General features: G+C 41.9%; 1 protein-coding gene across 1 annotated transcript; it reads right to left on the bottom strand.

Moving 5' to 3' along the window:
• Nucleotides 1-2,218: 2,218 nt before the first annotated feature.
• On the bottom strand, nt 2,219-10,879 carry lpar3 (lysophosphatidic acid receptor 3). Its single transcript, XM_085433356.1, has 3 exons — nt 10,653-10,879; nt 8,930-9,682; nt 2,219-4,125 (listed from the first exon to the last, which is right to left on the bottom strand). Exons 2-3 carry the CDS (start codon nt 9,666-9,668, stop codon nt 3,800-3,802), a joined length of 1,065 nt encoding a protein of 354 aa, XP_085289482.1. The 5' UTR covers nt 9,669-9,682; nt 10,653-10,879; the 3' UTR covers nt 2,219-3,799.
• Nucleotides 10,880-12,978: the final 2,099 nt, after the last annotated feature.

A 12,978-nucleotide genomic window follows, 5' to 3' on the forward strand; every position in this document is an offset into this window, starting at 1 on the left:
TCAGATGTTTGGCACCAACAACTCGGCCACTTCCAAAGTCACCTTTCTTCCTACAAGTGTAGATGCACTGAGTTGCTGCCATACGATGTAATTTGCACTTACTTGCAGTCAGACAGATGTATTTAATAAAGTATGTTGAGGTTCTCTGGATGTGAGAACCATATAAAGTGAATACATGACAAACTTTTTATTTTTATCTTTTGCTGATTTATGCTGAATAAGTCTGTAATCTGATTTAATTTTGAAGCTGGCCTTCATATGCGATATGAGTCCTTATTTTTAGAGCAAAAGGGATGATTTACGCAACATTTCCCATCTGTGCCTACATCTGTTTGCCCTAACATTTAGAATAAACCAAAAGACGGCATTTCTGAACATATGTGAAATTTAATTGGCTTTTCAAGAAGGCATAATTACAGCACAGCTGTAGAAAAAGACGGCCACACAACGCAGTTAACAGTTCAGGTTTTTCAGAAGGTTGAACCAGCGTGCCAATCAGCAGGAATTACAGATCTGCAGAGGCCTCTGCTTTGGTCATACAATGTGCGCTGCCATGCAGCATCATGTACATGCAAACCACATGACCCGAGTCAACCCATATCTCAACAACTGAAACGAAACTGGATGTCATTTACAACCAGGCTATACATGTACCTGTTCTGCTTCTGCACAGGGCAATACATTCAGACCGCCGTGTGAGGTTTTAAAGCTTGAAAGGATGTTAATGCAGTAAAACAGTACATCCGGCTTGTGGAAAAATAAAAATGGCTGTGGGTTTGTGGTTGCTAAGAGTAAACAATAGGCTTTCGTTTCAAGCATGTTGATTGTTGTAAATTAGAGGGAGACCTGACACATAAACAGGGCTTTTGGGGAGAACAAGAACTACGTCTATGATACGCAGTATCGAGTGTTTACTTTGGAAAGAAAGGAATTTACATCTATATGGACCGAAATCTAGAGAGTGGGTTTGAATAGTTCGCTCTTATACCTGCATTTAATGATTATTATTAACTGCCTAAATCTATACTTAATTCATATTGTCCAATTTTTTTTTTTTTTTTTTGCCTGTCCCGTTTGGCTCTTTTGCCATCAGAATTGTTGTCTAAAGGCAAAGAAAGATGCCCAACGGATTTACTTTACCAAACTGACCATCCCAGCCTTGCCGTAATGGTCCATTTGATTCACCTTTTATTGTTTATTTTATTTTCACTTACTGAATACGGGACAGACTTGACTGGGGGAAAGAAGGGGAGAAAGAAAGAGGGAAAGAGAAACAGCTGAGAAGAGGGACGGGGGAGAAGGGCAAAAGACAAAAACCAACAGAACGGGCAGAGAAAAAAAAATGCATATATCAATCACCTGGATCACCTGCTGAGAAAGAAAAAAGAAAGCAAGCAGAAGAGAACAAGAGTAATAGAATAAACAACATCACAATGATATATGGGAATATGACAGTAAATACTAAATGTTAAACATTATTGTGCAGCACGTAAGATCAACAGAACACAGTGTGCTTTGAGGTAGGAGCCAAAAAGGGTGTAGTTTGTGGGTGTGATCACCCGTGTGTACACCTGTGAGCATGGACGCGCTTGTTTTTAAAAGGTTCCTTCATGTAATGATCTGCTAGAGGGTGTGGGGGGGCCACAGCCCCGTCCTCCAGGGCATGAAGCAGGTATGGAGGAGATCAAAACTCCAGACATCCAGAGGCCCCCAGAACACAAGAGACCAAGGAAGACCAACAGAGGGGCAGCCGCGCCACTGTCCCGGAAAGAGCTGAGGAGAGTCCCAGATGAGGGCTCACTCAGCAGCCGCGGAGCAGAAGCCAGGGGGGGTTGCAGTGACGCATATTGTCCAAGTTTTACAGTGCGATCCACACAGGGTTTACTTATTTTTATCAGACTCGTTGCCCAATAATATAATTGACTGGAAGCGTTTAGTGCTTGAGGCCCATTAAATAGCCTAAATCATCCCAAAGTGCTCTCAAGCTGCAGTACTTCATTACAGACGGTCCTTTTAGTGCTTCTTCTTGGTGCAATCAATTCTGCAAAGGTTTATAGTATTATAATCAGTCATCACTTAGCATTGATCATCAGAGTTAAAATCTATAGACACTTAGCTTCAGTCGAACTGGATTTTCAGGCATTGCATGGCTTGTTTTGACTGGTGTGGGTGCCAAATGGGTGGTGTGTGCAACATTTAACAAGACTACAGTCCAGAGTCAAGCTGAAAAGTCTGCAGCAAAACTTTATGACAAACTGATGGTTGTTAAGAGACTTAAAACCACCAAAGTCAGTGTAATGATGACAATGCGGCGGGGTGGGGGTTGGGGGGGGGGGGGGGGGCTATTTTCCACCATTAGTCCTCTGGAGATGAAGATAAAGCAAAAAAACAACAAAAAACTGACTGAAAATACAGGAAATACTGAAGGATATAAAAATGTATATATTTTACATATTCTTCTGGAATTAACTTAAGGTTTCTATATCATGTCATAAAAGAAATATTGTACACATTCTTATATTTGCTTATTTAAAAAAAAGAATGTCCTTAGATATTTAAAAAGACATTAAAGTTTTATGGCTTTAAAAGTCCAAAACTACACAGGAACACAGGTCATCTCAGCCTAACAAACAAACCACTAACTTGTCTCTCAATTTACAATTTTAATGACGTCCTTTACAACATACATGGCATAAATACTTTACAACCAAAGAAAAGTCATTTGAGCCCAGTCAGTGGTTTAGATTTGACCAGGAAGTTTTCCTAATCAGCCTGCAGCGCTTGTGTTCGCAAAGGGAGGTACAGTCTATTCAGTCGTATCGTCTTCAGGTCCTGAGGGCCTACTGTATGCCAAACCTCCAGCTGGAATCCAGTGTGTTGCAACATCATTTTACAGCTCTTTTACTGGTGACCAGCTGTTTCATCAGAGCAGCATCAGCCACTCAGCAAGCTGAAGCGGATGTTTGAATAAAGAAAAGTTACACAACAAGTCTGTCTGCGTGATTTGCTGCAGGTCATAGTTTTGCACAGGTGAACTGAAAAAAGGAGACAGACTGTCCACCAGAGGCCAAACTACTCAACAAGAAGTGACTGAAATTCTCACACCAAGTACATATTTTCTGCACAGTATAGTTTCAAGAATGCTTTGCTAGATCTATTGAAAGCATAAAATAAACATAAAACCGCGTCCTGCCCAAGCGAAGCCGCAGCTTTACAGTGCCCGACTTGGAACGAAATGTCACTCTTCTTGACTAGTTCTTCCACTACAGCATTCCTAACCAGGAAGTGAACTTAGTGGAAGAATCAAGCAGATATACAGAAAATCATATTGATGTCACACTTCATATGGTTTACTCCCTCGCAGGCTTAAAGGAGAAATGAACAGCCGTGCACGCCACGCCGACTTGTTTTAATCAGCCATTCGAGTGCAGTGTCACCCGTGCTTACGCAACCCAGAGGATATGATAAAAAAAACACAGGATGATTCCCATTATGGAAGAATGGGAGGTATGTGTCCAAACATGATCAAACCCTGACAGAACAGCTCGTTTGCATTCATTAGGGGAAACAGCAGTGCATGAAGATCCCTATCTCCATCGAACCAACTCCAGCAGTGGAGGAGTTGGGGTGAAATGTCTCTTCAGGAGACTGCTTTTAATCTGAGGACAAACACAACCCACTGAGACCAACTGGAGACATGTGCAGCTTCTCTTTCAAGTCGGCTCCAGTCTCTTTTCATAAAGATCGTTCAGATCTGGACAGATGTTCTCAAAAAAAAAAGAAAAAAAAGAAAAAGTTTTCAGTTCTTGAGTAAACCCTCATCATTCTTCATCTCTTCTGAGGGAGGCTGGCTGTTGCCCGTGTCGTGCCCAGAGCTCAGTGGCTTGGAGTTGGCATTTGTTGACCTCTGCCGACGAGTGCCGTTGCCAATGCAGCGCATGAGGTTCTTAAAAGTTGCCCACATTTCCTCATCCTTGTAAGAGTAGATGCAGGGATTCATGACAGAGTTGAGTACAGCCAGGAGCAGGAGCCAGCGCTTTAACTTCATGACGTGACAATTCTCACAGTTAAGGCCATCCATCAGCAGAACCACCAAGCCAGGAGTCCAGCAGATCACAAAGGCCCCTGAAGAGAAAGAAGCAAACTGCGTCATCATCTACTGTACGTTTCCTTTCAAAAATGTGTATAATTTTTGCACAAAGGCAGTCTGAAAAGTCGCATCTTCAACATTTTGCAGATGAAACTTAAATAATAAATGTCTTATTATACAGTTATGACAAGACATTTTGGACATTTATTGTATGAACTAAAATATTGATGAAAATTGTTCTAAAGAGGCGACTTTCAGCTTTGATCCTAGCAAACGAACAACAAAAACTGCATTAAAGATTGAGGAATTACGTCCTTTTGTTTCCATATTTTAAAACCTTCGTCATGAACAGTTTGAAAAGGCAAAAACAAACAGCAAACAGTCTTCTTTGTTTTGCCTTATCATACTACTTTATCATCAGCAAGTGATAAATCAGGTTAACCTGGTGTGACTGACTCTCCCACTGCAGATCGTTTCATTTCGTTATCTTTTAAAAAAGGGTCATTTTCACTGCTTTGGTGTATTCAGCTGAAAGAGCAGAAAGTGTAGCTTTGCACACTTCAGAGCTTATCTGGCTGCTTCTGTCTTCTGGCACATCATCAATGAACTCACTGCCTCTGGAGGGTGTGCATGCTTACGTCATCTCACTGCCTCCGCCATGTTTGACACACCTTTTCCGATGCTTCGACTCAGAACAAGACCTCAACAGTTCACTTCTTTCAGAGGAACCGGTACAGCCGAGCTCCGATTCATCTGTCCACACGCCTCTTTAGAGCTGTGTTTGTTTTTGGTCATCTCTAATCTTTCCTTTCTGGTGGTTTTTCTTTACAATACATGCTGCGAACATTCACTTCTCTCTTCTGCAGACTTGCAGGCATTTTTATGTTACTGAGGTCACCGGTGTGCTCCATCTTCTTTTCACACTATGTTAAACTTTTAGTTTGGTTACTCTTATTAATTCCTCTCGTGTTTTTTTGTTTTGTTTGCAGGATGCTGCATTTCACTTGGGCCAGTTCGTGACAATCAATGTAAAGGCTTAGCAAACAGACTGAGGCGAGCAGAGGAAGCAGGAAAATGAAAAAAGATGGTTGCTGAGGTTGTGTGGCCAGAGATGATGCAGGGGTCGGGTGATAGTTACGGTTTATTACTCCAAAATGAAGCCAGTCTGCATTTTTCCATTAGTATCTTCTTGGCATAATAAATGCTGCTGGGCTGAGGGGGCCACTTGTACATATTTCATTTATTTATTTGCTTCTGCCCGACCTTACGTCACGATCGGACCTACATTAACCAGAGGTTTTCAGCAGACGGTAAACATAACCACAGCCTGTAGATTTTTGGATGCTCTGTATAAACATTCAAACTTCCACCCGGTGTCCGATTGCTGTGCACATGTGGAGATCAGGAATTGTGCAAAAGTTATATTTTTCACAAATGGAATTATGTGTTAACAAACTTCACTCCTGAAGTTAAAGCACAGAATGTAAAAGAACCACGTTGCTTAAATTCAACCTATTCTAGTCGAGAAACAAGTAGACGCAGGTTGGAAACACAATGCCATTATTGTGCTCAGTACTTAACTGTGTGTAGCAGATAATGAGGTGGGTCATGGAGGCACTGAAGCAGCCATCTACTTCAAACATGTTTGGGCACAAAGCAAAGCAACTAAAGCTTTTCTGGAAATAAAATGAACCAACAAGCATCAACCTGTCTGCTCTACTAGAGCATCTCTGAGCTTTATGTCAACAGCAGGAGAAAAACATGTTTTTTGTTTGGGTTTTTTTTACAGCTCACCATTTCTTTTGTCAGACAGAGGGGTGTGGGAGAAGGGTTGAGCTCAGCTTTTATTCTAAAACTCAAAAACGAGTTATTTATATGCAGCCTTCTTCCGCCTGAATTTGTTTTCATCATCTTTGATGTCCAAAGTAACGTGAACCAAACTGTAACTGAGATTCCATCACCGTGCAGATTTTGAGGTATTCTACAAGCTCAAACTTTTTTCCTCTTAAATCTCTTACAAATAAAAAGGCTTTAGAAGCCCATGTTTTGAACATCTGCTCCTTTTGCTATTCATTTGTCGATTTGTGGTTACGCTTAAAGAATGAAAACAAATCTGCCGGGAGTATTACGATGCTTCACTTCAAAAGCAGGCCCCAACACACTGGGATGTGCTACATTTAAACAGATGGATGCTTAAACTACAACAACTGCATGCTGACAAACTAGTGCCATGAAGCGCAATTATGAAAAAAGAAGAAGAGTGATTCCTGACGCTTACTTGTTTTAAATTTGAGTGAATTTATTGTATGAAGTCGGAAAGATTATGAGCAAAAAAACAAAACACCCTAAAAACAATCTTCGAACCTGTTACAGGCCGAACACTGAGAGAAAACAGGGACAGCTGTTGTTTCCTTTTACTTCTAAAGGACAGTTTATGCATTAGCATATTCATTCTTTGGTGTGACAAAGGCCATAGCATTTCCAGTCTTTCTGCAATCAGTTATTTTACTGCTTTTAACAAAGCATGTGTGCTTCGTATGCATTTCTGAACTGGTTTGCCCTGCTGCCGTTTTTGTCTGCACAAGCAGTTTTCCCTTTACCTTGGACCTGACTCCATGCCCTACAGGTTTTGATAGTCCAATTGTTTCTTCCATAAGAGCTTCATTGACTTTTTCCCATAAAGCATAATCATTAAAATAATTGTGTTACATACTCTCCAGCTACAGTTTTAAGTAAGTAAGTTTCTGTGTTAACTGTTGAAGCTTATTGCTACTGTGAGCAGCGGTGGAGGGCTTTAGCCCTGTGATAGACAGGAGATTTATACCATATCTCGCCCTATGAAAGCTGAGATAGGTTAAGAGGAAGAAGGAAATCAACAGATAAATTAACATACTGAAGGGACGAACCTACACTTGTGTGATTACACTTCAAGCCATGGAGAAGTGCATCTGAAAGCAATCGCCGAAGTCCCCGAGTATAGGTTCTTTTTCTTTTTTCCCTTTTTTGGGTAGGGAGGAGGGGACGTTCACTGAAAACCAGTGCAGTGTGGTGGATGGTACGCCACACAGGCTGTGAAGCAGTGTCCTTGCAGGAAGAGATAATTACACAGCCGTCTGCAATAAAGTGTCTAAACAGACAAACATCTTCTACACTACATTCAGCACTGAGATATCTGCCCGTGTGAGCTGAGAAAGATAAACGCCGGACCATTTCTCTGTGGTGTGACGCTTCAACCTTCTCTTTTATCTGAAGTGCACACAAAACAAAAAGCAATCACACTGAACGCTGAGGAACTCGTCTGACCTGCAGCGCTATCAGAGATGCATCAGTCCAGCCTGCATTCCTAGCTTTGGTGACTTACTATACACAGACTGTGTTATACAGTTCTGTGCAAATGCTTCGAGTTCTCTTTTAGTTTGTCTTTGGACATTGGCTGCTTTTTCAATCAGTTCATTCCAGTCCTCGTACCTGACCATTTTCAAAGGAATGTTTTGTTTATTAAGCCAACTAACACTGAGGCAGCTAACTCAAGGGATAAACGATTGTTGTGTCTGCTAAGTTTTCTGCTATGCATAAAGAAGCTATTTTAAATTGTATCTTTAGGCACTTTGTTGCCAACAGCCTGTCACAAAAACAGTTTATTCCTGAACTGAATCTGTGTAAAATAACAATGATAACGCAGTTTGACGGACATAAAATGGTATGTTTGGACCACAAAGGTGATTTACTAAGAGCTGTTAGCTGGGGGGAAAGGATGTGGTGTGGAGGAGGAGGTCGGGAGAGAGGTGCAGCAGCGAGTGTCTACAGCCATCTGTAAAACACGGTGGAGGCTCTGCCATGGTTTAAGGCTGCCTGTCAGTCAATGGTGTTGGGAATCTTGTCAAGATGTCAAAACACTTTCAGATTTTGATCAACCATTCAACCATCTGGCAAATATCAAATTGGCAGTGACGTACTTGTTATCTAAAACATGCTGCCAATGCAGTAAAAGCATACAAGCATAGAACAGCACACAATGGCCGCCCCAGAGCCTCAAACAAAATAGCTTCAAATGACCTTCAAAGTCTGGTGAACTATTCCTGAAGACCATTTAAAGGAATGACAAGAGAGCTTGTCTAAGAGAGTTCAGGCTGTGCTGAAGAATAAAGGTGGTCATACCAAATAATTAACTGTTTTTGACTCGTATTCTAAATCTCTGTGCACGTTTGCACACGTTTCAATGAATTGCCGCCCCTTTTCTAAGCCAAATGTACAGACGTGGGGGGTGGCTCAAGACTTTTTCACAGCACTGTACTTAAAACAGTGTAACTTCCAATGGTCTGTAGTTGCACTGCAGTAGAATATCCTTGTACACTCCTATTGTAGCGTTTACAATAGAAAGCACTGGTCTGATTTTATTACTGAGCCTCTATTGAAAGGTATCCTCTTGCAAAACGCCAACAAAGGGAGCCAAGTAATGATATCCGAGGCCCTCGTCTAAGATGAGTCAACTGAGAAGGGGAGAAGGTATTATGACAAGCGTTGTACCACTAAATCATGAGTTTATGTGCCAGCGGTTAAAAAACAAGAGGTATTTCTTATTACTCTGAGGCTACAGCTTCTCAGACGTGAGGGCACTGAATGGCTGCTGTTTGGGCGAACGCAGCTAATATTTTTTTTGCCCCTTTTATAACTTGCTTTTCCATCTTGTCAGGAACATCTAGATTATAATCAAGTATCTTCAGCAGAGACTCCAAATTGTTTCTAAAGTTTGTGACAACTTTAAAAAGCACAATAGTGTTTTTATGATCCGCTGATCAGCGATACTCCTCAGGGAACTACTTTATGAGTAGCACCTACCAAGCACAACCAAGACCGTCTTCATGAGCTTCATGGGTGTCCTCTTGCGGTTGATGGAGCCGGAGGTGTGTGGCATGAGCATCGCCGTCTTCTTTTTAACGTAGGCGTAGATTCTCAGGTAGATGGACACCATGATAAGGAACACCACCAGGTTGGAGACAGACCAGAAGATCAAGTAGCTCCTGCTGAAGATGGGAGCGAGCTTGGAGCACGTGTTCAGGTTGCAGATACAGTTCCAGCCCAGACTGGGCACAGCCCCCATGAAGATGGAAATGGCCCACACCAGCACAATAAGCAGCGTCACCCTCCTCTTCGTCAGGTTGCTATGAACTTTCCAGCTCATAACAGATATGTAGCGCTCCAGAGCTATGACTAGCAGGTTTGCCAGTGAAGCTGAGAGACTGATGTCTAGAAGACCTTGGCGGATGAAGTAACCAGTGACAGTAAGTTGCCGTGACACCTCGCCCGTGTTGAACATGAGGTACACGTACGCTATCCCTGCGAGGAAGTCCGAGGCAGCCAGGTTGGAAAGGAGATAGTAGAAAGGATAATGAAACCTTTTATTGGTAATGACAGCAGCTATGACCATGACATTGGAGACCAGGATGAAACAGCAGAAGATGGAGCCCACAACCTGGACCAGGATGAGCTGAGTGGTGTCCCATTTGTCATCACCTCCGCTCTGGTTGTAAAAGAACTTCATCGTCTCATTGTAATGACAGGTGTTCTGTTCGGCCATTTTAAAAGGCAGGTCTGTGAAATGAGAAAACCAAGACGTTAAAAGCAGAACTTTTCATTATCCATGTCAATACGATGGACTCTTTAAACCTTTTGTCTCATGTTGCATCTATGCAGTCTTAGTCACCAGCTATAAAAAAGCACAACTCATTAATATCATCTTCTACAAATTTGTTGTGATGAAATCTCTAGACTGACTGAGTTTTTTCTCTCCCCCTGAGCCATAGGTGTCAAACAATTACATATGGCCCGTGAAGCCATACCAAATTACTATTAGAGCTGGCCTACTGGTATTACACAGCTAATATATATATTGTTTAGTATTAAGCTTTGCTTGATCCATATTCAGTTTTTCAGCAAAACGTGTTTGAGTCCATAAGAAAAGATTCATTCTTAAATCTGGAGGAATAAATATATTTCAATAAATATTAACGTTAGCCCGCGACTTTGTTCCAGTTTTGAATTTTGGCCCACTGTGTATTTGAGTTTGACACCCCTGCCCTAAGCCAAGGAAGAGATTCATTCATTTGACTCCAAAACGCACACAGCACAGCCTGTTTACCGGAGCCGCTCTGATTGTACAAAACTAAACTCACAGTAAAGCCTCATTACTAAAGCTGAAGGGCATGGCCATATATTAAAAAATCAGAGTGAAAATCATATGGACCCCATCTGAAAGTTCCATGTATGCAAACATTTCTTAGGGTAAACGCTGCATACATGGTAATAAACCAGAGTTGACTGTAACACGGTGCAAGGTACACTTTTCTTCATGACTCCTTTGTTCACTCAAACTTTACTACAACCGGTCCGACTTGGAAACCAGTGGGCAGCAAAGCCAGGGGAGGAGATTCTAACAGCGGGACAGACAAATGATAAGCACTTGGAGAAACCACAGAAAAACTAGTCAAAACTAATAAGAAGTTAACAAAAAAGGCAATTACAGGAGATCGAGCAGAAGGGAAAAAGAGCCAGGTGGGTTTACCTGTGGGAAATGTTTGTCCTTTGAGCGTCAGCAGACTTAAAGTTGCGAAATCCTCAGTTGGACTTAATGAACATGTTTCTCCTGTAGCGCTGTGCGTCCTCGGCTGAGGACGGAGGGAGGTGACTTCACTGCGCCGCTGCCAGGACAGAGTGAGAGCAGAGCGTCTTCCTCCCCAGGTCTCAGCAGCGTGACGCAGAGGGCGTGAGCGTGGAGCCACCCACGCTCACTGCTGTATACTTTGCACGAGACCCCGCGAGCGCACGATGACCAAACGAAACCGATAACAAGTCAGTGATCTGAATGAACCAGAAGTTTATCAGCTAGACTACGTGACAGCTGCGGATACAGTTACATCTTAACAGTGTGACGTCTTATTCGCGTTTTCAGTGTGAATAATGAAACATTCTAACTTTTTGGCTTTTAAAATCAGTCATTTGGAGTCCCTGTCACTTTTAACATGTCCATGAATTTTTACCAGGTCATTCACAAAAACATTTCTCCTTTAAACTCATCTGGTTTCATTCCTATAAGCATCATAATATGTGACGTTTAACCTGTTTTTTTTAACCCTTGCTCATCTAGTCTCATATACACTGGAAACGTAGCGCTGGAAGGACTCCGGCTCCTAGACTGAGCTACAGAAGACTATGTGCGGTCGCTAGAAGCAGCTCCACCTTGAACAACAATACAACCACTTAGCATTAATAATAAATATGTCTGATAAAATATTAATTACAGACGAGGCATTTTTCCTGCATAGGCACTTTTCTTTTTGACACAACAGCATCTTAAACTAGTTTTAATGCAACTTTACTTGAGTCAGAAAACTGATTAGAGTCAGCACTGAAAAAAGTTGAAACCAATTAACCAGCAGCTTAGCACCATTACCTGATTTTCTGGTAAATCGTCCTTGGAAGGGATTTGTTCCTTTGGGGTTTCGAGAAGCAGGCTCAGGTTATCCAATGGCCATTCAGGGCCTGTGACCGGGGTTCTCGTAGAGATGGGGCCCCAACCAAGAGGCGCATAAAAGAAATACCAAACTGTATCGACTTAAACGTTAGATTTTTAAACCATATTGTCTTGTTTATATCATAGCAGGATGGCATAATTGGTAAAATATAGTAGTATGTATTTTTCCTGCCCCTTTTCTCCCCTACAATGCCGATGCTAGTAGGCTCTCCCAAAGTTAGACATCTTGTGGACCAGGTACTCCCAAACCCATGGGCACAATAGAGGAAATGTGAATAAATGTGTTCCTGATTCATTTTTGTAAATAATTCTGGATGAAAACCTTTCAGTGAAGTTATTGAGATGTCAGTAGGACATGCAAGCTAATCACAATGGATTGATGACCTGAAACCTTTAGCATCCAGGGAATAGTTTTGTTTTACCTGCAGGATTTTTTCCCCCATCAAAGAAAAAAAAAGGTCCTTTTTCAGTGGACACATGCCAACCGTGCCTTTTCCCAAGAAAAGCTCTCCGTTACAACAACGAACAATCATCCATGACCGAGATTGGCAAGAATCTCGAGGGTTGTGGTGCGTTGGGGGCAGAAACCAAGACGAAGATGATAACAGCTGCTTGTGCACGAAAACATAGCATCATTTTTTTTTTTTAAACAATCTCTGGCTGTTTCATTTAGTGTAAGGATAATACAGCTTTTACAAAACTTGTATTTTGATATTTCTTCACTAAAAGGTGCAGTGCTCTCTATTTCAAAACTGTTCTGTGTACATACAGTGGGGCAAAAAAGTATTTAGTCAGCCACCGATTGTGCAAGTTCCCCCACCTAAAATGATGACAGAGGTCAGTAATTTGCACCAGAGGTACACTTCAACTGTGAGAGACAGAATGTGAAAAAAAAAATCCATGAATTCACATGGTAGGATTTGTAAAGAATTTATTGGTAAATCAGGGTGGCAAATAAGTATTTGGTCACCTCAAACAAGGAAAATCTCTGGCTCTCACAGACCTGTAACGTCTTCTGTAAGAAGCTTTTCTGTCCCCCACTCGTTACCTGTATAAATGGCACCTGTTTGAACTCATCATCTGTATAAAAGACACCTGTCCACAGCCTCAAACAGTCAGACTCCAAACTCCGCCATGGCCAAGACCAAAGAGCTTTCGAAGGACACCAGGAAAAGTATTGTAGACCTGCACCAGACTGGGAAGAGTGAATCTACAATAGGCAAGCAGCTTGGTGTGAAAAAATCAACTGTGGGAGCAATCATCAGAAAATGGAAGACATACAAGACCACTGATAATCTCCCTCGATCTGGGGCTCCACGCAAGATCTCATCCCGTGGGGTCAAAATGATCATGAGAA

The sequence above is a fragment of the Copadichromis virginalis genome, linkage group LG15, assembly GCF_057382275.1.
Source record: "Copadichromis virginalis isolate Kocher_CV1m ecotype Utaka linkage group LG15, C_Virginalis_male_GT1.1, whole genome shotgun sequence".
In the NCBI taxonomy this organism is placed as follows: domain Eukaryota; kingdom Metazoa; phylum Chordata; class Actinopteri; order Cichliformes; family Cichlidae; genus Copadichromis; species Copadichromis virginalis.